Raw genomic sequence first — 23,137 nt, forward strand, 5'->3', positions numbered from 1 at the left:
ATAACCGATCACGCGTCGCTGTGGATCGGTTATATTTCTCCCAAAATTCTGTTGGAGTTGGTTGGTTGGTTTGTATTTTTTTATGGCGCAAAAATCAAAATATTGTCAATGCTGCTCCAAACAGAGAGATAAAATCATAGCAATATGAAGGAATAAAAATGTTACTAAGAATGGTTATAAACGAAATTTTTCAAAAAAATAAACACAATTTAAATGAAAGAATAAAATTATTTGGATTTTAAAAATTCAAGAAGATTAATGTAAGGGATTTTGCCAAATAAAGTTGATAAAGAAATTAAAGGCATTTGAAAATATCGCAAGCGGTAAGCACTGAAACACGATCATTCAGACAAAATATAGTAGATGGCCATTTGACAGTTGCATCGTGAACACATTGGTGGTGGTTCTCCAAGTAAAAGATGAAGATGAGTGGATCAAGTGTGATCAATACGCAATCCATTTAAAAGGGTATATGCTTTTCTATTTTTTAATGAAGGGCAAGACTGCAAAAGTGGTTTGAGAGCGTGGAGTTTCTTCTCTATCTCAAGGTTCCACTATATTTGCCATTTTGACGTGTGTGTTTTTTTAAATCGCTCGCTGGTAAAGTTATATTTATTGGAGTAGTTGCCAATTTTGCTGCCTGGTCCACTTTCTGTTTCTTTGTCTTTCAAATTAAAGATAGGAGTCGGTCAATATAACCGCAAATAATGCAGGAATTTGATTTGGATGTTATGTGCTGCACGCATCGTTAATGCATACATCCAATTATTGGTCGTTGCCCAATAAATTCAGAACTTAACATGCATTCGAAGTGGTATGTCTAACACCACTGGCGAGGGGAGTGATACAGAGTTCTTGAACTCAAGGGTCTTAACCCCCAGTCATAATAGATGAATGGATTGCCATGCCATATAACATAATGGCATGGCAATGAGATTACTTAGTAAGTGATTGTCAGTTATTGGAAAGACGTTGGACCTGGCACATTTACCAATAGCATCATCTTGATTAAAATGCACGTTGTACAATCTATCTATCGTAGTTTCTTCGAATATGTCAGGTTCTTTGTCGAATATCTCTCCTCGTTTGCGTTGCTCAAATGATTTTCTACTTTAATTCATGTCTAATATGTAGTACTACATAATACAACGAGGCTTTGAAACGATTTAAATCATGACGAACATTTATATAGTTTTTATTACTTAATAAGTATTACTATTTTCTTAATTTTTAAACTTACTTAAGATTGAAGTTGACTTATTTAAACTCAGATCAATAGACAGCTCAATTCCAAGGAAATGAGAAACGAAATATTTCAACGACAAACCCGGACAGGACAAATCTGTCCAGATAGGTCAGTTTCATGAATATAACAAAATAACATGATATAAAGCACAGTAATTAATTAAGAATGTTACTAGAGACTAATTTATGTTCCAAAATTAATTTAAACAACACTTGATTTTAATTTGAATAAATTCGATAGCACCTACCATTATAGTGGTTAGGACGCAACAATAAATAGCTCTTGAAATATCGCAAAATAATAATAATAATCCTCGAGAGATCGGAGCTTTCTAATGTTGTTGGACTCCTAGGCATTTGCCTATTTTACTTATTTAATAATCTGATCCTGGTTGTATCATGAGAATCATTGTGACAAATAATATTTAAAAAAAGAACTCTCCCAAAATGTCAGCAGTTTTAAGTTGAACCCTTTCTTGAAATTTGTTTCACGAATTCTGAAGTGCTGAGTATATTGTAAAGAAAAACATTTCACTTATGTAGAAATATCTCCTGAAATTGAGAAGAGCAGAAAAAAAATCGCCTAGAAAAGTTAAATATAACAATTAATTGATTTTATAAGAACTTTTTCTTCAGGCTCCTCTGAACACATCGAAAGTTATACACGTTAAAAGATCTACGAAATTAATAATTCTAAATGCTAATAAACTATCACATAATGCGAAAACTGGTTTTAAAGTAAAACCACATGAAAATGCATCTAGAATATTTTGGAAAGAAAGCGGCAAGAATAGAAAATTGAAACGACTTATGTTTTCTGATGAGAAAAATTTTAATTATATGGTCTAGATGAAAGGCTGCACTGCAATAATCTAATGTACATTATATTTGCATTTCTTATTTGATGATTTAATTTAAAAGAAGGGCGGTTTCGGAAACATTTCTTTGAAGTTTTCAGTAAAAACCAGTTCGAAAATTTTGTTTCAGTGACTCCAAATAGCAAAATTCCCGGAATCTCATTTCATTTACAGCTCTGAGTCATCACGGCTAGGCGGACGCTCCGAGAAGGACGAAGATTAACATAACGCATAAGTTGCGATATATAGCGTTATGCTTCCTCGACAATTTTCGTCAATTATCTAAATTATCAAATAATTGCATAGATACTAATTAAAAAATATTACTTTGTATTTAAAAAAAATGACATTTAAATAATTACAATGGCGGTTTGAGAATTTCCGATATTGAATATCACAATTTCTTGACAACTTTCGTTATTAAAAACACATGCATCGAATTATTAAATAGGTGTATAATAATTGCTTATTTACGAATTATTTATCATCTGTTTGTGTAAAATAGATGTTTACATTACATTTTCTTTGAAATGGAAACTTTTTAGTTCTCAGGAATTTTATTTTTTAAAAAAAGGAAGCTAATTAATAGTAAAAGTACAAGTAGGAAATAAAAATTGCTGTAAAAAAAATTTGATTAGTAACATAATGAGATTATTCATTCATTTTTTTATGCTTTATATAAGTATTGAATTAAAAATTTTTTACTAGAAATTGTTTAAAAAAATATAGCAAATCTATGAGCTGTACTTGTATAAAGAAATAACATATTTTAGTTAATAAATATGAATGACTTAAGAAATTATAAAATATGAACCAGATGAAGACACATATTAGTAAACATTTATTTATTTCAACATAATAACAAGGGGAAAAAAACAATTATTCAGAACTCGTACATATACAAAATAGAAATACTATTAAAATGTGATTAATAAACAATTATTTTTATGTTGATGATAACAAATATGTTGGGCAGCCAGGAAAAATACTTAGCACAGCATTTTCTTTCAGCCGGGACTTCTTCAGAGGAGAAGATAATGTGTCCCCAGTACTTTCATTGTAGAAAATAGTTCTGTAAAGCACTTCACCATCTTTAAAATGTCTTTCACATACCTGAAAGAAAAAGAGAGAGAAAAAATTCACTATCATGTAGAATAACTTTTTATATTTATAAACCTACAAATCAAGAGGAAATTTTTTTTTAAGTTCTAAAAATGTTTTAAACTATTGCTTAAAAATCAGTTATTTTCATGCTTTATTTTAAAAAAAAAATCTGAGTGGCCTATATTTTACATTAACAAAATAGTGAAGCTAGGATTGAATTAAAATTAATGCATCTTAAATAAATTTTAATTAAATCAGAATGGCATTAATTTTTTTTACAAAAATTAAACTGTAACTACACTGCGTAAAAAAAGTAGAAGGACAGTGTCTTTTTGCCAATTAATATCTCTTATTTTCTCCTAACTACCAGATATTTATGCAGGTTTAGTTTAATGACCCTTGTTTTCATTTTAGATAAAAATTAAACATCTACCACTAGTATTATTAAGAAAATTAGTATATATAATTTCCGATACATAAAAAAGTAGGACACTTGCTAATATATTTAATTTAGTGAGTTGTTCTTTATTTAAATAGTGATTTTGTACTTCTTTGTTTATGCTTTTCTGTCAAAAAAATCTAATTTGTTTAAAAGTTACGTTGTTTCTCCGTTCTCAGAAATGTCTAAAGGAATACCTTTGGAGGATTTGCAAGAAGGGCAAATTTCCGCATATCAAAATGATGGTAAAGGTGTCAGAGAGATTGCTCGATTGTTGCAGGTGAGCCCCAATACAGTTTCAAACTTTATTAGAAATCCTTATAAAAATGGAAATAAAAAGAAGACTGGTAGACCGAAGAAGTTAACACCACGTGATGAAAGAAAACTTGCTCGTGTGCTGAAGAAGAACAAAGGAAGTGTTTCAAAGGCAAGAAATTACCAGGACTTAATCATGTGACGAAACAAACAGTTTACAACTATATTAAAAGATTTAAAAAATTCATTTTCAAAAAACAGAAACATCATCCTAAGTGGAAACAAGCCCACATTGATAACCGTTTAGCGTGGGCTAAGGAGCACATGTCCTGGACTACAGAATGGACTTCTGTGATATTTTCCGGTGAAAAGAAATTTAACTTAGACGGTCCAGACGGATATCAGCACTACTGCCATTGTCTGGGGATTGAAAGCGAATACTATTCAACACGACAAATGGGAGGAGGGAGTTTAATGGTTTGGTTGGCTGTTGGATACGGAGGAAGGACAAGTCTGGTTTTCTTAAATGGTAGGCAAAAACATACAGACTACATTCAAGTGCTGAATTCCAAGCTTCTTCCTTATGCCTCTGACATGGGGGGTGAAGAGTGGAAGTTTCAGCAAGACGGAGCTTCCATTCACACCGCGACTAGTCAAAAATTGGTTCGAGAAGCATTGAATGACCGTGGGACAATTTTTGTCAAACTGAAATTCAAACTCTATACAATTCACTTCCAAACAGAATATTTGAAATTTTAAAGGCCAATGGGAAGACCCATTCCTTATTAAAGTCCCTATTTTTTCATTCATTATAGTGCTGTCCTTCTACTTTTTTTACAAAGTTTCAAAAAAGAGAAACTATTTTTGTTGCCATTAATATTTTATGTTTGAACATCATAATTCTGATGTTAAAATTGTATTTTTGAAATATTTGTTAAATGTTTCTAATAAAAATTTTTAGTAAAAATAAAATATTTTTCGGTTAATGTTACAACATCAAGTGTCCTTATACTTTTTTTTACGCAGTGTAACACAAATTATAATATTTTAAACCTACAAATAATTGAAACTGTTTCAAAATATTAAAACGTATTAATTATCAATGCTAATTTTTGCTAACCTTAGAATTCTTTATAATGGTAAAATTTTTTCTTGGAATTGCATGCAGCCATTTCTCTTTTAAACCCTCACAAGTGGGATATCCAAAAACAGCGACTTTATTTTCTTAATTATAATTTCCACGACAAGCTAGAACTGAGCATTTATAGTGTACGGATGGTGTGCAGCTATTTTGGCCTCGTGCATTAGCTAAACCTATAGAAAAATAAATATAAGATGTGCAATGGCTTGCAATGTTTTTTTTTTTTTTTTATGTAATCTGTCTATATATTTATTAATAATAAAGAAGAAAGTGTATGTTTTGGAGCTCAAAACGCCAGACTTTTTGACAATAGTTACCACATTTGCTTATACCTTGAAGAGTAAAAATGTGCATCTGGGAATGTTTTTTTTTTAAATTTTAATTAGAAGTTTGAAAAAATTAAAATGAATTTTGGCTTTTTTTTCTATGACAACTTCCGAAAATAGACTCCACAATAAATTTTATAACATTTCCACATTTAAAAATTGTCTTTTTAGTGATACCAACTTGCCATGTGAATATGTACTGAATTTTGGCAACATAAATTATTAAAAAAAAAATCGATTTATCCGAAATTAAATGCAATCAATAATACCGACAAACAAATTGGCTGCCTGAAACTACTAGTAATTAATAATTATTGTTTTACTTTAACATTTACACATTTAACTTTGTAAGAATGGAAGTTTGTAATAAATTTTTCAATAATTTCATGATGTGCTAGTGCTTTTATTAAATTTTGTATACACTCATTTCCTTGATGACAATGCTATTTTAACATTTTGGAAATTTTAGTATAAGACATGGATTCTAATAGAACAAGAATCCATGATATTTATAACAGTAAATTATAAAATAGACAAAACTATAGAAAAATAAAGCAAAATACTGTCTTTCAGCATGATCAAAAAAAATTTTTTTATTCAGTTTTCTTTTTATATTTTACATTTTTTTGCTTATTTATAATGTTTTAGAGGCCTTCTATGGCATACCTTTCTAGTTTCCTTTTCCCTTAGAAAAGGAACAGAATGTCCATCCTTGCTACAGATGTCTGAATTCCAACTGCTTATAGTATTTACTAGGCGTTTTAATCGTAAAATTAAACGACGAGCTCTCCTTCTATTTCCAAAATGAATAAAATGATTCTCTTCACCTAAAGTTCTTGAATTGTGGCTGTTTCTCGAATTCAGTTCCAGATCTAATTCAAAAACCAATGATTTAATTCGTTTAAAAGTTCGTTGATAATTGCTTATCTTCTTTTCTGCTTCGGCAACTGAAAAAAGAAAAAAAAATTACATGAATTGCTTTTTCTAATTATTTATTTTTAAGAAATAAGAGTTGTAATAGTTACAAAAACCAATAAAATTGATAATAATTTTAGTAATGAATATTTAGGAATTGTTTTAATTCTTTCATTTAAAATACACAAAATTTTTTAAGAAATAGAACCAGTGGGAGAAGTTTCACTAAAACTTCCTGGAATACTCTAATAAAAGTATCACTCCTTTCCCTTACCCACTCAAAATAAAGCTGCAAATGTAAGCAAAGCCTTGAACGGCAGGAGTGTTCAGATATTTATTTTCATAATTCCACACATGTGTATTTTGTGCACCATAGTACAATGAAGAAACCCAAACTAACTTGGATGCCTTTATTTTTCACTGACTAAAAACAAAATTTTGACAATACAATTTAAAACGATCATATACCAAATTTAACTTGTATTTTTGATTTAAGCATGACAATAACTTGCATGTTGATATCATGTTCATATGTACAAACCAATAGACAGTAAATCCTTTGTTAAATTTTGAAAAAAAATCTATCAAACATCTACACTTCAGATGTTAAAACTATACTAAATTTCATTTATTCAAGCTACTGTATTTTGGAGTTATCGCATTTTGCATAAAAACAGATGAAGATCCTTTCAATGGATTTGATTTATAACTTTCTACAGATCTAATTAGTATTAGGTGCTAAATCATCAGTATCAGTGGTTTTTTTTTTTTTTTCTTTTTCCATTTCTAAGATTTATATATATCTTAGAAATGATAGAGACAGACAGACATGATAGTTGATTATTTAGACAGACTTGTATTCCATCTTAATGGAATTTGTTCAAAATTTAATAGAAATCTACAAATTATGTGAAAAGACACCTACCAAATTTCATCCGTCTACCTCAAAATGTTTGAGGTTATCGGATTCAATCACATTTCCAAAATGTGTTTTTTTGTCATGTGTTCATTTCAATCCATGTATTTTTCAGTAGAAGTCTGAAACATGAAAATTTATACATATCTTGAGTTCGTTTTTTTTGTTGTTGTTGATTACAATATCTTCTCTATGTATATGAAAAAATATAAGAAGCATTCAAAAAGAAACGAGCCGGAGGCCGAGGTACAGTAATCATTATATGCATAACAAAAGTATTGGCCCTGGCTGCAGAGGCACTTATCCCACTGCGACACAAAGTGGTGAATGGCTGTCTTGTAAAATTCCAGGAGCTGCATTGTGAACAAGTTCCGAACATACTGTTTTATGTTGTCAATTTTGTCATCCAAGGTGAATCGTTCGCACCACAGAGGGGACCAAAAAATGCCGTAACCACAGGGAAAGAGGTCTGCACTGTATGGAGTTGACCAAGGACCTCCCACTTGAATTTTTGCATGTGTGTCATGATTTTATTAGCCGTATGAGGACTTTCATTATCGTAGAGCAGAATGAACCTATGGGTGGACTAACCCAGTCATTTCGATTTGATTGTTTGGTGAAGAGTGATCAAGGTTTAAGAGTAACGCCATTCACTGGTATAGTGCTGCAAGAAGTCTATCAGAAGGGGGCCGTCAAAAAAGAATGTCAGCATAACCCTTCCTATGGGTTATGTTGACATCCTCCTTCATATGGATGACCTTGGATTTTCTTGGTGGTGGTGACCCAGGATTTGCTTCCACAGAAGACTTTGCCGTTTTGATTCTATTTCAAAATGACATCAAGACTCATTTCCAGCCACCACTTGCGCAAGGGACTCTGGCTGAGTGGTGTTTGAAGAGGAGTCTTGCCAAGTGGTTTTCGTTCTGGTATAGTGCTGCAAATGACAAAGACAGTGGGCCATTTGATTTGCTCCCTGTTGAGGTTGAAAACTTAGGGGCACCCATTGGGCACACACTTTGCAGCAATTCAATCTTGCTATCATGATGGTGTGGACATTTCTGATCTCAGTTTTACTGTCACTCTGCGGGCCCTGGGTAACGAGTCCATCAACCAGTTGGACAATATCATCGATAATGTTGTTTGGTGTTCCAGACCGTGCAACATCGGCTAGAGATAACTCTCCTTTCCTGAAGCGCTTGTACCATGCCTTATCTCTTGCAAGGCACATGCAGTGTTCACCATGCACTTGTGACATTCTTTGTTAAATATCCATCTCTCCTACTCCTTCCGCTGCCAGAAAACGCCTCTTTGCTCGTCCTTTGACGCCTCCATTTCATTGCTTACAACGCGCACGACTGCGTTAGCCAATTGACGCATGCTTCTGCTAGCTTTGTAGTCACATGGTATGCATCCGCGAACCGCTGTCAACTTCCGGGCTCTTGTCGGGACTATGTTTTGTTATACACGCAATGATATAATTCTGTCACCATTTTGCACATTCCAGACTATGGCTCATTTCTTTTTGAACGCTTCTTATATAAGAGGCAAGACATTTAAAAAGCATATTTTGTTTTTCTTGCTACACTTTGAAAGCATTACCCTGCATTGTGGTAATGCAAAATAAAACATTTCATAAGTTTACTTTTAGTTTTCAATTTTTATAGATTCCTAGAAACAAAACTACTTCTGAGACTACTCCAAAGAACAGTCCTGCAACTAGGCTAAAATTATAATTATGGAAAAGAAAGTTTTTACACTCATTTTCTGTTTCTTCAGAGCAAAATCTCATTTCTAATATTAAAATTGTTCCAATATTGAATTTTTTAAAAAAATATTAGGATGGCAATCTATTGGTTATAAAGGAAAGATCAATGCAAAAGAGTAACATAAGACATAACACTTACAGATAAATATAATAAGACGCCATTTATTAGTAATAGCTGTGGAGTCTTCATTTCTGGGATTGATGAAAACAATGATTTTTCAAATAATGTGGATTTTGAAAATCGTATGAAAAAATCTGTTTTAAAAAATGCACTTATGTTGCAAGTCGTCTATAGTATTTAAGGGGAAAAAATTTCAACATTAGTGCAAAAACTGCAGAACTTTCTTGCATAATAAAGATGCTTTCTTTCTCCTCTCTACATAAAATTATGGACTTTGGATGAAGCCACGAATGTTTTGTATTGCATGGGTGAACTATAGTTGTAAAATATTGTGGCATCAACTTAGGATTTTTACTGAATTTTTTTGAGGGGGGGGGGGGGGCAAATAATCTTTTAATAGTATCCAGAAACCAAATTTATGTTTTAGACATGCTGTTTCCAACGAATATATTTGGTTTGGTTTAATGGCACACACACCATTTGCCTATACTCTGCCAAATGTTTAAGATTGCAATAAAATTTTAAAGCAGTGTAACTGTTAAAACTAACCCATCATAAGAAATTGAACTTTACTTAGAAAAAAAAAATTAACATTAGATTTTGTTGTGTTTGAGTAAAAAAATGAGAATAAATATTTTTGCAGAAGACATTTTAATGAAATATTTTTTTAAAAATTACACCGAGTTTTGTAATACGGAATATGGAAGATTCTCTTTAACCCCCAAGAGAAACTGACGTGATGCATACTGCCAGAGAAGACAATGTTGAACATTAACGCATCTAAGCAAACAATTTTAGTGCTTAAGTCAGTTCCTCTTTGAGAAAAGTCCTGTAAATTAAATGTAAACACATATTTTAAATTTTTCATTGCCTTTAAATGGGATCAAATATGAGAACTCAGTATTTTTTTTAAAATTCAAATTTCCAAATAAATTTCATATTGATTATAGTTGCACCTTGAAGTGAGAAAAACATTTTATAAGCCTCTTTATATTATGAAATATTAAATAACAAGGACACGTTAAAACATTTTATACGAATATATTATGAAATATTAAATAACAAGGTCATGTTAAAACATTTCATAAAAATACATTATGAAATATTAAATAATAAAACATGTTTGTTAAAAGATTTTAAAAAATCAATCAGAACAATACATAAACATTTCTTTGTTTTAGTACAGGAATTGAGAAGAAAGGGGAAATCAACAGCTTACCTTTCTTTGCATATCGAGCCCTTTCCTTTGATAAAAATGTCTCCGTATTTGTTAACAGTTCCTTTTCATCCAATAAAGATTCATATTCAAGTTCCAATTCTTTCAATTTATTATCCTTTAGTTTATTATCTTCTAATAAAGAGTCACATTTGTTTAATAAATTGGGTAGCTTTCTTATGTTTTTTAATATAATACTCAGAGCTTCTCTTTTTGTTACCTGGAAAAAAATTTAAAGATAAAATATAATAAATAACAAAATGAAAATATATAGATCAAACAATCCTTTCAAGCTATAATTATTCAAACAGTATCGTAAAATTATCTGCATCTATGTTTTGAATAATGGCCAACACAATTACATATACTGAGGATAATAACTGAAATGGAATAATGTCATTTGAAATGAAATCATTAAATTGCAATATTTACTAGTCAAATATCTGTTTTAAAACAAAATTTAAATTCTATCTAGATATAATTTGTTAATTATTTACAATTTTTGTTCCATTTTGAACCAAAACTAATAAAATATAGATGGTTGCGTTTTCTGTTGAAACAGTCAGAATCCATAAGTATTAAGTTTCTTTCTTCAGAATAAAATAATATTCATTTAGATATTTTAAAACATTTTTACTATGTTTGAAATGCTTTTCCCCTCTTTTTATGGCAGTACTAACAAATAGTGGTTATAAGAATTTACATTAATTATATGAGTTTTGACTACAAAAGTATGAAAGCTTTTATTCATTTTAAATATTAGTATATCAAGAATATTACAAATATGACTGATAGGGTAAAAAAACTATATAGAACTTGTGATTGTATTACCAGTCCATTTATTGGCTTATATATAACAATTGGCTTCATTAAAAAAATTTTCAAGCTAGAAGTGTACATGCGTCACAAAAGATTTAAAATTAACTGTTAAGGTACAATTCAAGAAGCAGCACTTCATAAAAAAAGGTATATCATTGAAACAAAATGTAAATCATAAATGAGTCATACAAATATTTTTGCAATCATTCAGGTTCTATACAATTTATTGAAAATTTTAATGAAATACATGTTTAAACTAAAAAAAGATTTCTTGCAATACTTTTAATATTTACATACTTTCAAATAGTCTTTACTTTTATATTAAAAATGAAAAACTTACTCGTGTCTTTCCTTTCTTCAGACTTGGTGGTAGAGAGTCCCACAACAGGGATAAGGCTTCCAATAGAGAATTTTTCTTTATTAAGCATTGTAAATATTGGTATGAACACAAAGAAGACTATAAGAAAAGGGAAAAAATTAGAAAATATTTTTTTAAATCATATTTGTTTTCAATTTTGAGAAATTGAGCTAACCTCAAAATCAGAGTCATTTTTATTTCATATATAGTTTACCATGAGCAAATTCTTAAAATTATGAAATTGATGCACATTCAATTTCCTTAGAATCTTCAAAAATGCACTTTATAGAAATATTAATTAGATAATTCATAATGTTCTTCAAATAATATTTAAAGACATTCCATTCTCTAAAACAAAACATAAAGCCCTCGAAAATATTACTTTATAACTATAGAAAATTAAAATATCGTTAGATGGAAAATTGGAGATATTTAAGCACAATCAAAAAAACTGATAAAGTGGAAGAAGAAATGGAAGTTTTATCATGTCTCTTAATACAGAAGATTCTCTTTTATAAATGAAAGATTAATATTTATTTATTAAAACTGATGCTTCATTTCTGAAGCCATACAAAGTTATTAGACAAGGGTTTCAAAAGAACCCTTATGAAATGAAGACCAGAAACCAATCCATTATACAAAGACAAGCCAATAAAGACCTGCACTTTTACTATCTGCAAGTTGGTTGCATGGTTGTTGGTACATCAAATTTGACATTTTCAGATTAGACATATCATTTTCTCCTGTATTCCTTTTAGTGTTAACCCTACGAGCCCTGGCCACCTCCGTTCGACAGGGGTCTGACTCGGGTGCTTAAATGAACGCTCATCGAGAAATACTTTTCACCCCTTAAACTGCCCCATATCGCCTGAGTTAGGCCCCTGTCAAACGGGCAGTCAGGGCTCATAGGGATAAAGTCTAATAGCGATTATGTTTTTGAACTGGCATGCAATTTTGTATGTTTCCTTTTTTAAATATAAATAATAAAGGCCTGTTTTCCCATATTAAGCTTATTATCTTCTTGCAAAGAGAGCTGTACACAGCAAACAGATTTTGCGGAATTTCTCTAACCCATTCAGCAAAATTATCCATTCTAATCCATACAAAATACGGATTTTGAGCAACACTTTGTCTTAAAAAAATCTTTATTCTGAATAAGATCACAATATTTTCATATTGTGATCTTATTCAGAATAAAGATTGAATGTTGCCCTTCCACCGAAGAAATTTATTCTATAGGTAGTATAGTAGTCTCATACATCTTCATTAGACTGATCTATACAGCAAAAAGAATACAAAAATAAATACTAAAAAAGCGAATCGAATAGAAAAGGGGTGGGTTTCCGCAATTACACAGTTTCGTTTTTGGTGCTGTGGATACAATGCACAAAGTTCGGCATTTTTTAGATAAAAAAAGGGAAGGAGCAGCATTTTTAGATGATTTTTAAAATCCCTGTACTTTCCAGGTGCAACCCTGATCCGTCAGCACCACGAGGTCAATGCTTTACTAAAGCAAAATCATCGATAAATTAAACAGTGTAAAGCAGTTAACAGTGGTTACACAAGCCTAAAAGGTGAAAAAAAGAACAGGATATTCAGCCACATCTACTAATGATGACAATATTAAGCAATCCCATTCCCTGTTTCTACTAATAATAAAGATGAAAGTATGTGTATGCATACCGGTATTCCACGTTTGATCTACAGATACCAAATTACACATGTATATATTTTGTAGGACAGAAATATGCATCTCAGAATGACTTAAAAAATTAAATAAAAATTAAGCTGAATTTTTATTCTGATATCTTCTGAAAACTGGAGTTTACATTGTTTGAAATTATTTTATAAGGGAAAGTCAAAAAGTAAAGAGGCCTTTCAATTTCGCTTCCCAGGGTTTGGTAATACCACTAGTATCCAGCGCTGAATTAGAGTACTCGGCAACACTCCTATGCAACATGTCATTCTTATTCTCGCATTAGTCGTTGGAGCTTACCACAGTTAAATATTGTAGTCCCATTATCGATCTACACCAAGGAGGAAATGCGGTCAGTGCTTCCTGTTTTATTTGCGGAAGGTGTTAAAACTGCCAAATCAGAAATATTGTGATGTATTACGAACTAAATTGAAACCTGTAATCAGATCCAAATGTCGGGAAAACTGCGAAAAAGTGCCATTCTGCAACAAGATAACGCTCGTTACATTCCCCCCCAACGGACTGTCATAACAATAAAGAAGTTGGAATTCGAAGAGCTGGAACACCTGCCATAAAGTGCAGACCTGGCTCCAAGCGATTTTCATAAGTTTGGAACATTGAAGAATGCGCTAAGAGGAAGATTCGAAACCGATGAAGCCATTGATGCGGTGCAAAAGTAATTACAGATACAACCAAAAATGATTTTTTTTCCTTTCCCGATGGAATAAAAAAAAAGACTTATGAAACATACAGAAAAGTTAATTGAAGTCTAGGATGGTTATGTAGGAAAGGCATATATAACTTTCGATACTACCCCTCCCTGTTTCACGTTTATTACAGTTTTTATCTCTGTGCTTCAACGGATAATAAGCTATTACGAACCTGCTTTTAATTGGCCAGATAGGAGAATCGGGTACATGGTGGACATTCATGTCAAATTGTGACTTCTTGTTGGCGATAAGTCGCCAAATGTGACAACCTTTATCATTTTCTAATCAGATACGTCAACACTTTTCTACTACATTGTGTGGCTCTAAAAACCTCAAACAAAAACATTCTCGCATGATAATTGATTAAGAGACAAACCCTAAGTATATTAGTCATGCTTTGCATATGAAATCGTAAATAAATGTTTCTACTGCTACAAAGGCAGTGCGAGATGGATCCCAAAACTGAGTGAAGAGTAAAAATGAAATCATATGAAAATATCAGAATCAAATGGACCATCATAATAATAAAAATTAAACAATTTTGAAATAAATTATCATTGAAAATGAAACTTGAGTTCCTCACTCTAATCTATAGAACAATTGTTTGAGCATGAAAATAAACAATGAATTTCGAGTCAAAAAGATACTCAAAAATCAGCAGGAAAAAGCTGCTCAATTTTTTTTTTTTTCTTTTTCTTTCTAGGACTCACAAAAGCCAATTCTGGAAGATTACCAGGAAAAAGTGTTAATAACAAACAATGCCATACTTTGAATATGGTATATATTAAAACTTACAAACACAAGTTTCATTCATCAGATCCCCCCCCCTTTCTAAAACACACACACATGCAGCAAACTACAAAATCTTCAGAACGATCATCTGAATGCTCCAATAATCATCTTGATTATTGGAGCATTTTATAAACAATCTTTGTCTCTCTTGTTTAAGTAGCTGTTATTCATTTTTCATCAACAGGTGCAGGAACAGCTTACAACATACACAGTTTGCAATTTATCCTACAACTTCTTTTTATGCGAGTATTAGTTTATTGTTGACTGAGCTTTCTAAGTTCATCAAAAATATGACATTCAAAAATGACATCAGTTGAAACATACACATACCATATTACAAAATGGAATGAAGATATTGACAATACTGTATTTTTGTCTATATTGGCTCAACCTTGTAAGGTATGCACACACACACATGTACAAGCTTTGAAGAGTTTTGAAATTTTGATAACACTTCACTATTTCAATATTTAAAAAATATACATATCAAATACAATATTTTCATGATGAATTTGAGAAACACTTCATAATGAATTTGAGACAAACAGATTTCAAAATTCTATGCCACATAATAATAAATTATAAATTAGATAAAATAATCAGAAATAAAAAAATACAATCTAATATTAAATGCTATATTTGAAAAAAAAAAAATACATACATCTTCCTCCTGTAGGGCAAAATTCTCTTTATCATCAAGCTAAAAAAAAAAAAAATAAACATATTGAATATTGGAAAAGTACATTATTTGTCATAGCTGCATTTTAAAATTTTTTATAACATTAAAACTAAAAAAGAAACAATATTCAACATTAATACATACCGATACAACAGAATTACGAATTTAACAAGAAAAAAATATTATTCAAATCAAGATTAAAATTTAGATATTATAAAAGTTCAAGACAATTAATTCAAGACTTTAACAAGTCTTCTCAAAAATATCAAGGTGAAGCAGCTCAGCATCCCATATTAACCTTTAGCATGGTGATTCTCGGATGGTGATCAAGGCGGTGCAACATTGATGTTTTATTTAATTTTTAAAAATACCTGCAGAGGTATGAAGATGCAAATTAAACAGAAGAATTCAACTTAAAACCATTTTATATATTTATTTTTCAGAGCAATAAACAGGTCTTTATATTAGGTGAATGACTATGCATTGAATCACTTTTCCAATTATAAAAGGTTAAACATGTTTATGGTAGCCAGCTGTCATCCAAGTTCATGAACTTTTTTTCATATCTTTTATAATGAAAAAAAAAAAGAAAAAAAGTAATTCAAGCCATTACATATAGAATAATGCCTGAATGTTTATACATTGATAAGCTTATTTCATTTATGTCAATTTATTAATGTAACCTATATACATAAAATATCAATTCTTAATTTTTACTATTATTTTATTGTAAATATTCTTAAATTCAATAATTCTTAATTCAAATATTCAATAGTTTTACATTTCAGTCATTCTATACAATACAACTACTACTTTTATATTAAAAAAAATCATAAAATGAAATATCCCAATTTCTTAAAGGAATCTACAGAGAAGGAAAATATTAGAAACAATCATAAGTCAAGAAATAGTTACAGCTGTAATGCATCATGCTATTCAACAAAAATAAACTAAAAGTCAATAGTTCTACACCCTAGCACTTATATATACCATGTTTGCATATTAACCACACACCTTTAGAGACTTAACTAAGTTGCACATCATTGACATATGTAGTCGCATGACACAATTGGCATTTCTTTTTATAATTAATTGCAATCATGCAGTTAGCATATAAGTATTAAAAATACTCAAAAGGATAAAAGAAAACAGTTTCAAAATACAAGTAAATAAGTTGAAAAAATTTCAAATGTCTTTCAGTAAGAGCAATTAATTTGCTTCATAAACTCAGTATACTTACATAATCGTGATTTTGAAAAAGTACTATGAATATGAACAACAGTTATAAGATAGTTCAATATGTTTAAATTTTGAAATACCACTGTACTTTTTTTAATGTATATGACCTGTTTTAGAAAATTCTTGATCGACATATTGATTATTTATATAATTGAAAGCACGTTATTCATCTTAAAATTCTATTTTTTTTTTTACACATTAATACAGTTTTCTTAGTTTTATTTGCTTGTTGGATTTAACAGAAAAATATTTTCATCAGATAAAAAAAAAGGTCTTTTTAAGGCTGGCAGATTTTATTCAGAGCAGAATAAGATGCAAGTGCCAAAAGGAAATCGGTATAAATTTTATTATTCCTTAACAGAATGTATGAATGGCACTCTACCAGACAGAAAATTTGAAATCGAACAATTAAATATGGCACAAATGTTTTGAAGAGAGAAAATGTGTATCACAAAAGAATTCTTTTTAAAATTTTAATTAAAAATTAAATTAGATGTTAGCCAGTTAGCTTACAGTTGCCAAATTTCAACTTCTTACTTTTACTTAAGTACTATTACATAAGAAAATGTAGAAACCTACCAGTGCGGTACATAAAAAACAAAATTAATATTGAAATTACTGTTTGATTAGACTACATATTATTTTCACTATTTTTTTAATATGGCAAATGTTCAGTTTGATTTTTTCCCCCACAATTTTCAAGGAAATTAATGTAATATATTAATTTCCTTCATATGCAGAACAGGTTTGAAGGTTTACTAAGATATTCTTTTTATTCACATAGGAATACTATATTCAAGGATATATTCCTATATTATTTTTCCTATATTCAAGGATATAGGAAAAACTATTTACTTACCATTTAAATTAGTACATATCAAAGCATCTTGTACTATTCAGAAAGACTTTTCCCAATACCAGAACTGAAGGCAATATATTAAATTTGTCATAATGGAAGCTTTCCTACTTCCTTGTTTTGGCACAGTTTAATCAGAAATGGTTCTTGCGCCAATAAACTCCATCAACCAACCAACCTACTTCCATGTTGGATCTGTATCGGTTAGCAGATCTAGATTCAAAGATAGATCTGCTATCCGATGATCTCTAATCAAACCACTCTGAGCATAAACAATCTATAAGAAGAAAAGTAATACAATGCACAATCATGTAACATGTAAACAAAAGCTATATAAACATGAATAAAACAGTGTAAACATATACAATTTGTATCTTTTTTTTGTTTAATGTTGATTCAATTAAACAGATTGTCTATGGTCAGATAGCTTTGAAGAGATTTGATTGCATACAATCTATAAAAAAAATTGCACAACGACATTTAATTATCAAAGTATTTATAATGTTTAACAAAGAAAGCATACATAAACACACACATATATATAATGGGTAAAAGTAAAGTTTAAGATACGGACCCTCGCCAAATTCTACAAAATTCGCCAATTGTCCTCCAGCTTAGATTGCTCCGAAATGGCGCTATTTTTACTTCAAAAATGATTGTAATGGGGAGGGGGCAGCCCCCCCCAACACAGGATAATTAAAATATCATTAAAAAGACGAAATAAAGCAATTTTTACTTAAAAAATGATAAAACAGACAAAAAATTAACCCTTTTAACGATTCTAATGGGGGGCCAGCCCCCCGATTAGCAAATATTAAACATATTTAAAGCACAAAAAGAATACATAAAAATGGTCAAGAAATGAACGAAATAACTAACCTAGTCATAATACAAACCAGCATCGTCATCGAATTTTTTTTGGATTTGAAAACGAGGCAATTTTTAGCGACAGCACCCAACACGAGAAGCACGTGTTCGCAAACTAACCCTATCGACGAAAGGAACACCCTAACGGCGAGACAAGTCGAAAAGAGCGAATTAGATAGCAATGATTGACGGAGTTCCCGCTCGGTGTGGGCTACCTCCAACATAGCAATATGGAAAGAAGCCTGGCTTGAGCTAGAATGACCTGGACTGGGATATCTCCAACCCCTGACCCTTGCAGAACAGACCAATTTAGGGTTGTAATAGGATAGCCACCGGTCAAGCAGGGTTTACCATATTTGGCGATATATCGCCAAGAAAAAATTGAAATTTGGCGCCGTACCTTAAATGGTTTGTTGAGTAGCATACAGGGCCGCCGCCTGGGGGTGGCAAAATTGTTCACCGCACCAAGGGCGCCTGGGCCAGGGGGGGTTCCAAAATTTATAGTACTTATAGTTTTTTAATTTAATGTTACTTAAAATAAAGTTGTTAATTATACGCTTGCAATTTTGCATGTTTTATATTTTCTAAGCAATAAAATGAGATTTTATTTTATATTTTAATATTATTTTACTTTTGTTTTCCTTTCTGCGGGTTGTTTTCTTTTGTCTAAAACAAAATTTGATTGCCGATACGAACAATAAAAACAAGTTTCCGTGTGGAGTTCGCGCTACCACACGGAACATGTTAAAAATCTAAGAATTTGTAACATGTAACAACAGGAATTGGGAATGTTTTGTATCGACATATATTTATTCTGTATGTGCTGTGAAGCTGTTGCGGCTCAACGTCGTTGTTTAGTTTGCTTTTTTTTTATGATGGTGACGGCGCCAACGTGCGTGTGTGCGGCCTTGAATTAACAGGGAATACCTTTATTTTTAATCATATGCGTAGCAGCTGCTCATAAAGTGCGTACATTCTGTGAATTGCTTCGGATGCAAAGTACTGTGATTAATTTCAAATCGTTTTTTGTTTATAATTGCTAAAAAAAAAAAAGGATTATTTGGAGGCGAATGAACAACCTAAATATATTATTAGTATTATTTTCATAGCAGTAAAAATTCATAAAAAGAAACAATTCATTAATAAAAACTTTTATCTTTGAAATTAACAAAATAATTCAAAAAGCAACTTTCTATTTATCTCTATAAAACCCAGATAAATCTTACCCTTAATTGGGCAGAATTTGATTTATCTATTTCTGATATACAATTACAATTTCCAAATAATCAAAAAAAAATTCTAAAAAAATTACTAATAATTAAAGCTTTTTTTCATTAAAAGTTTATAATGTACCTGAGATGTTTTCAATATTTCAATTCTTGTATCAAATACTTTTTAGTAATTTGTATTAATATTGGTTTAATTTACTTAAATATTTTGAATCAGCAGAAAGAGGAAAAAATTTCACATTAAATTCTCAAAAATAAATTTTCTGCAAAAAAAAAAAAATGTTTCTAAAATTTTAGTTAAATTAGTTTTGTTATCCGAATCTTTATTTAGTAGCAAAGGACATAAATGGACTTTCGACATTCAAATAGTATATTGAGAGAAAATCATATGATGCAGCACATATAATTTGCAGCATTGCAACAGAACCCCACAAAGGGGCGCCAAATTTCCATTTGAAGAAGGGCGTCTAATACCCACGCGGCGGCCCTGGTAGCATAATTAATAAAATAGTGCGATCAACTTTTTCTAACGACTTTTATACTTGATTCTGATTTCTTATCAGTAAATTTCTAGGAAATTTAAAATTTTATTTTATAAGATTGTGTAAGTACTTTTGTTTTAACTAATACTATTCATGAACTGCAAGCTTAGCCAAATGTCATTAATATCTAGTCAATCTAATATAGAATCAATGGCTGGTTGTAGTAAATACAGCATCGTTACCAATTAACAGTTAGCATCAATTAATACACAAAGCAAAATGAGTAAATCAACAGTCTGTCTTGAATAGAAAAATGCCAGCATAATGTACTTAAATCGATTAAAAAATTATACAAATTTAAGATTTAGAAGAAAAAAATTTATTCAAAAGTAAAAATCAACTAATTTAGAGAATAAAACCAGAAATGGTTGCAAGCTAAAAAATAATAATGCTTGATAAATCAAATATGCAAAATACCAGTTTCTTTTTAAAATGCAAATGCATTAAAATGTAATTTTTTTGTTTAATTAAAATTGATAAATTGCAAATATTAGAGCCAAAATGTTTGAGGAACAACAAATTTAGAGCTGAATAATCAGTTAAAAAATTTACCTCCTAATATGACTGCAAAATGATGTGGATTCTAAAGAAAGTAAATACTGGTAGGTAACCCTTGAATGACTATTTATTACATGGGTTAAAATAGCACTTATGATTTAAAGAGGATCCATGGTCTTAAAGGTTTTAAATACAAAAAGTAAATCCTGTATTATAATCTTCATTGGTTTTGCTATTTAAAAAACATTTTCAAATGCATGTCCACATATCAGCCATTTCATTATCAAGAATACAACAATTGACAGGAATACAAGAAAATAAAACATCAGACATTCTGAGAAGAAGGAAAAAAAAAATGGCTCCATTTGAATGTTTATACTTTTCCATTGTTAAACCATAACTTTACTGCATCCATACCATAACATCTAAAAACAGAATGTCAGACTTGATTTTTAAGTCTTAATGGATCGGTATAACCATATACGTAACATTTTATGTTTCCTGGTCTGGAATATGTTGGCTTTTACAGTAGCAATTTATTGGCACATTCCTTTGATCCTTTGCACTTTGAAAAATAATAAAATGCATAGTTACATATGCATACAAGGATTTCTTTTACTACTTATGAAGTTCAAAAATATAATTATAGGTTTTTAATTATTTCTATAAATTAAGGTGAGAATTTTTACTGTTGTGTAGCCTTTATAAAATTCATTATCTAACAGGACAGGTAAATGAAATGGACACTTCCTTACACAATGTTAAGTTTGACAAAATATATGAATGCAAAGGATTCAGGATATTAACAATCAGCTATTTGCTACTTCAAGTCCAATTTTTGTTTAATTAAAATTGATAAATTGCAAATATTAGAGCCAAAATGTATGTATTATATTTTAAAACGTAAAATATTCGAAGCGTGGTTAAAAAGAAAATCTTCATGATTTTAGATGATAAATCATATAACACTGAAATTTAAAATATATATAATATTTCATCTAGAATTTAAATCCATTTCATTAATTTGTATTGCTATTTTTAAGAAACATAAGAGAACATAAATGAATATATACCACGTGCAAAAAGAAAAGTAAAAAAATATACGTACATCACTGTCATATACACTCCATTTATCTTTTTCGGTAAAATTCATATTTTTTGAAAAATGAAGAAAGAAAAAAGCATATAACTGATAAATATAAGACGTTCTGATACTGATAAATATATCAAAAGACGTTCGATAAATTGAAGCTCCAAAGGTTTGAATTTCCCTCCCGGTGACATAGAACCTACCAGGCATGAGGCACAACGTGCAGTGAATTGAGTTGCCAAATAACTCGCCTCTTTTGTTGAAGTTGAAGTTAAAGTAATGCTACAAAGTAAAATAGGCTTTGCCAATAAGCCTTTGAATAAATACATTATTTTAAAATAAATTGGTGCTATGGAGGAAATTCTTAACAAGTTTTCTTGCTGAATAATAGAATATTACATATCTAATTGTTCCATCAAGCTTTGTATTTGCTGCAAGAGATTCTCAAAGTCAAAATTTGATTTATTGATTGAAATATTTATTTTATTGTCATTTAGGAAAACCATCACTACCATTTGGGAACAGATTCTGAGTTAAAAGTTTTTAGACAACTTACACAACAACTTCATTTTAAACCATGGGATTGGTCTCCCTGAAACTTCCTCGCATATTCTTGAATGGAATCGGCATACAATAGTTGCGAAATATTAACCTTCGGCATGAATTCAGCATTTTTTTTTTCAATCTTTAGTGTCATATTAAATCTAACTTAAGGGGTTTATTGATAATTAATCCCTGTCATGCGGTATCCGAAAATTAAATTTGTATTTTTCCAGCCGACTAAAACAAAAATTTGATACAAAATTACACTAGTGGTCAAAAAAATCCCACATTAAATTCAATGTATTTAAACCAGTGCGTTTTTGAGTTATTGCGTTTACATGTTTCTGAATGTACAGATCGATAAACTATCGACCTCTTATTAGGTTTGGCTCAAAATTGGATAGATATCTGCTCTATAGATGTTAAGCATGCGTACCGAATTTTATCTATCTAACTCTCTTCGTTTTGTAGTTATCGAATTAACTTATATTCGAACAGCCTGACAGACAGATTTCCTCAGAATAGATATTGGTCAAATACTGTTTTTAGAAAATTTGGTCTAAAAAACGTATACCAAATTTCACCTATCTAGCTCTAATCGATTTTGACTCATCTTTGTCACAGACAGACGGACAGACAGACGAGTGGACGGAAAATGTGTTTTTTGAACTGAGAAAAGTCTGAAGCGTGGAGATTCGTCGAGTTTGAATTTTTCGACGATTACAAAATTTTCTCAATACTACATATACGAGAAAGTAAAAAGAATAATCGGTGGATAAGATTTAATGAGCCTCTATAAAATGCTTTACAATAAAAGACAGCTTTCATAAAAAATGAATGATTAAGATAAATCCTTATAATAACTGATTGATATGTATACACATGATTATTTGCTTCTATTTGCATTTTACAGAATCAC

At 30.4% G+C, this 23,137-nt stretch overlaps 1 protein-coding gene across 2 annotated transcripts; it reads right to left on the minus strand.

The window, feature by feature from the left end:
• Positions 1-2,971: 2,971 nt before the first annotated feature.
• Positions 2,972-21,900, minus strand: LOC129976071 (uncharacterized). 2 transcript variants are annotated; one of them, XM_056089443.1, is made up of 7 exons: positions 18,329-18,723; positions 17,453-17,726; positions 15,337-15,375; positions 11,460-11,576; positions 10,304-10,520; positions 6,034-6,314; positions 2,972-3,215 (listed from the first exon to the last, which is right to left on the minus strand). In XM_056089443.1, exons 2-7 carry the CDS (start codon positions 17,453-17,455, stop codon positions 3,048-3,050), a joined length of 825 nt encoding a protein of 274 aa, XP_055945418.1. In that variant the 5' UTR covers positions 17,456-17,726; positions 18,329-18,723; the 3' UTR covers positions 2,972-3,047. The 2 variants fall into 2 exon arrangements, with proteins under 2 accessions (XP_055945418.1, XP_055945417.1); XM_056089442.1 differs by lacking the exons at positions 17,453-17,726; positions 18,329-18,723 and adding an exon at positions 21,694-21,900.
• Between the last annotated feature and the right edge of the window lie 1,237 nt (positions 21,901-23,137).

The sequence above is a fragment of the Argiope bruennichi genome, chromosome 7 (genome assembly GCF_947563725.1).
Source record: "Argiope bruennichi chromosome 7, qqArgBrue1.1, whole genome shotgun sequence".
NCBI lineage: Eukaryota > Metazoa > Arthropoda > Arachnida > Araneae > Araneidae > Argiope > Argiope bruennichi.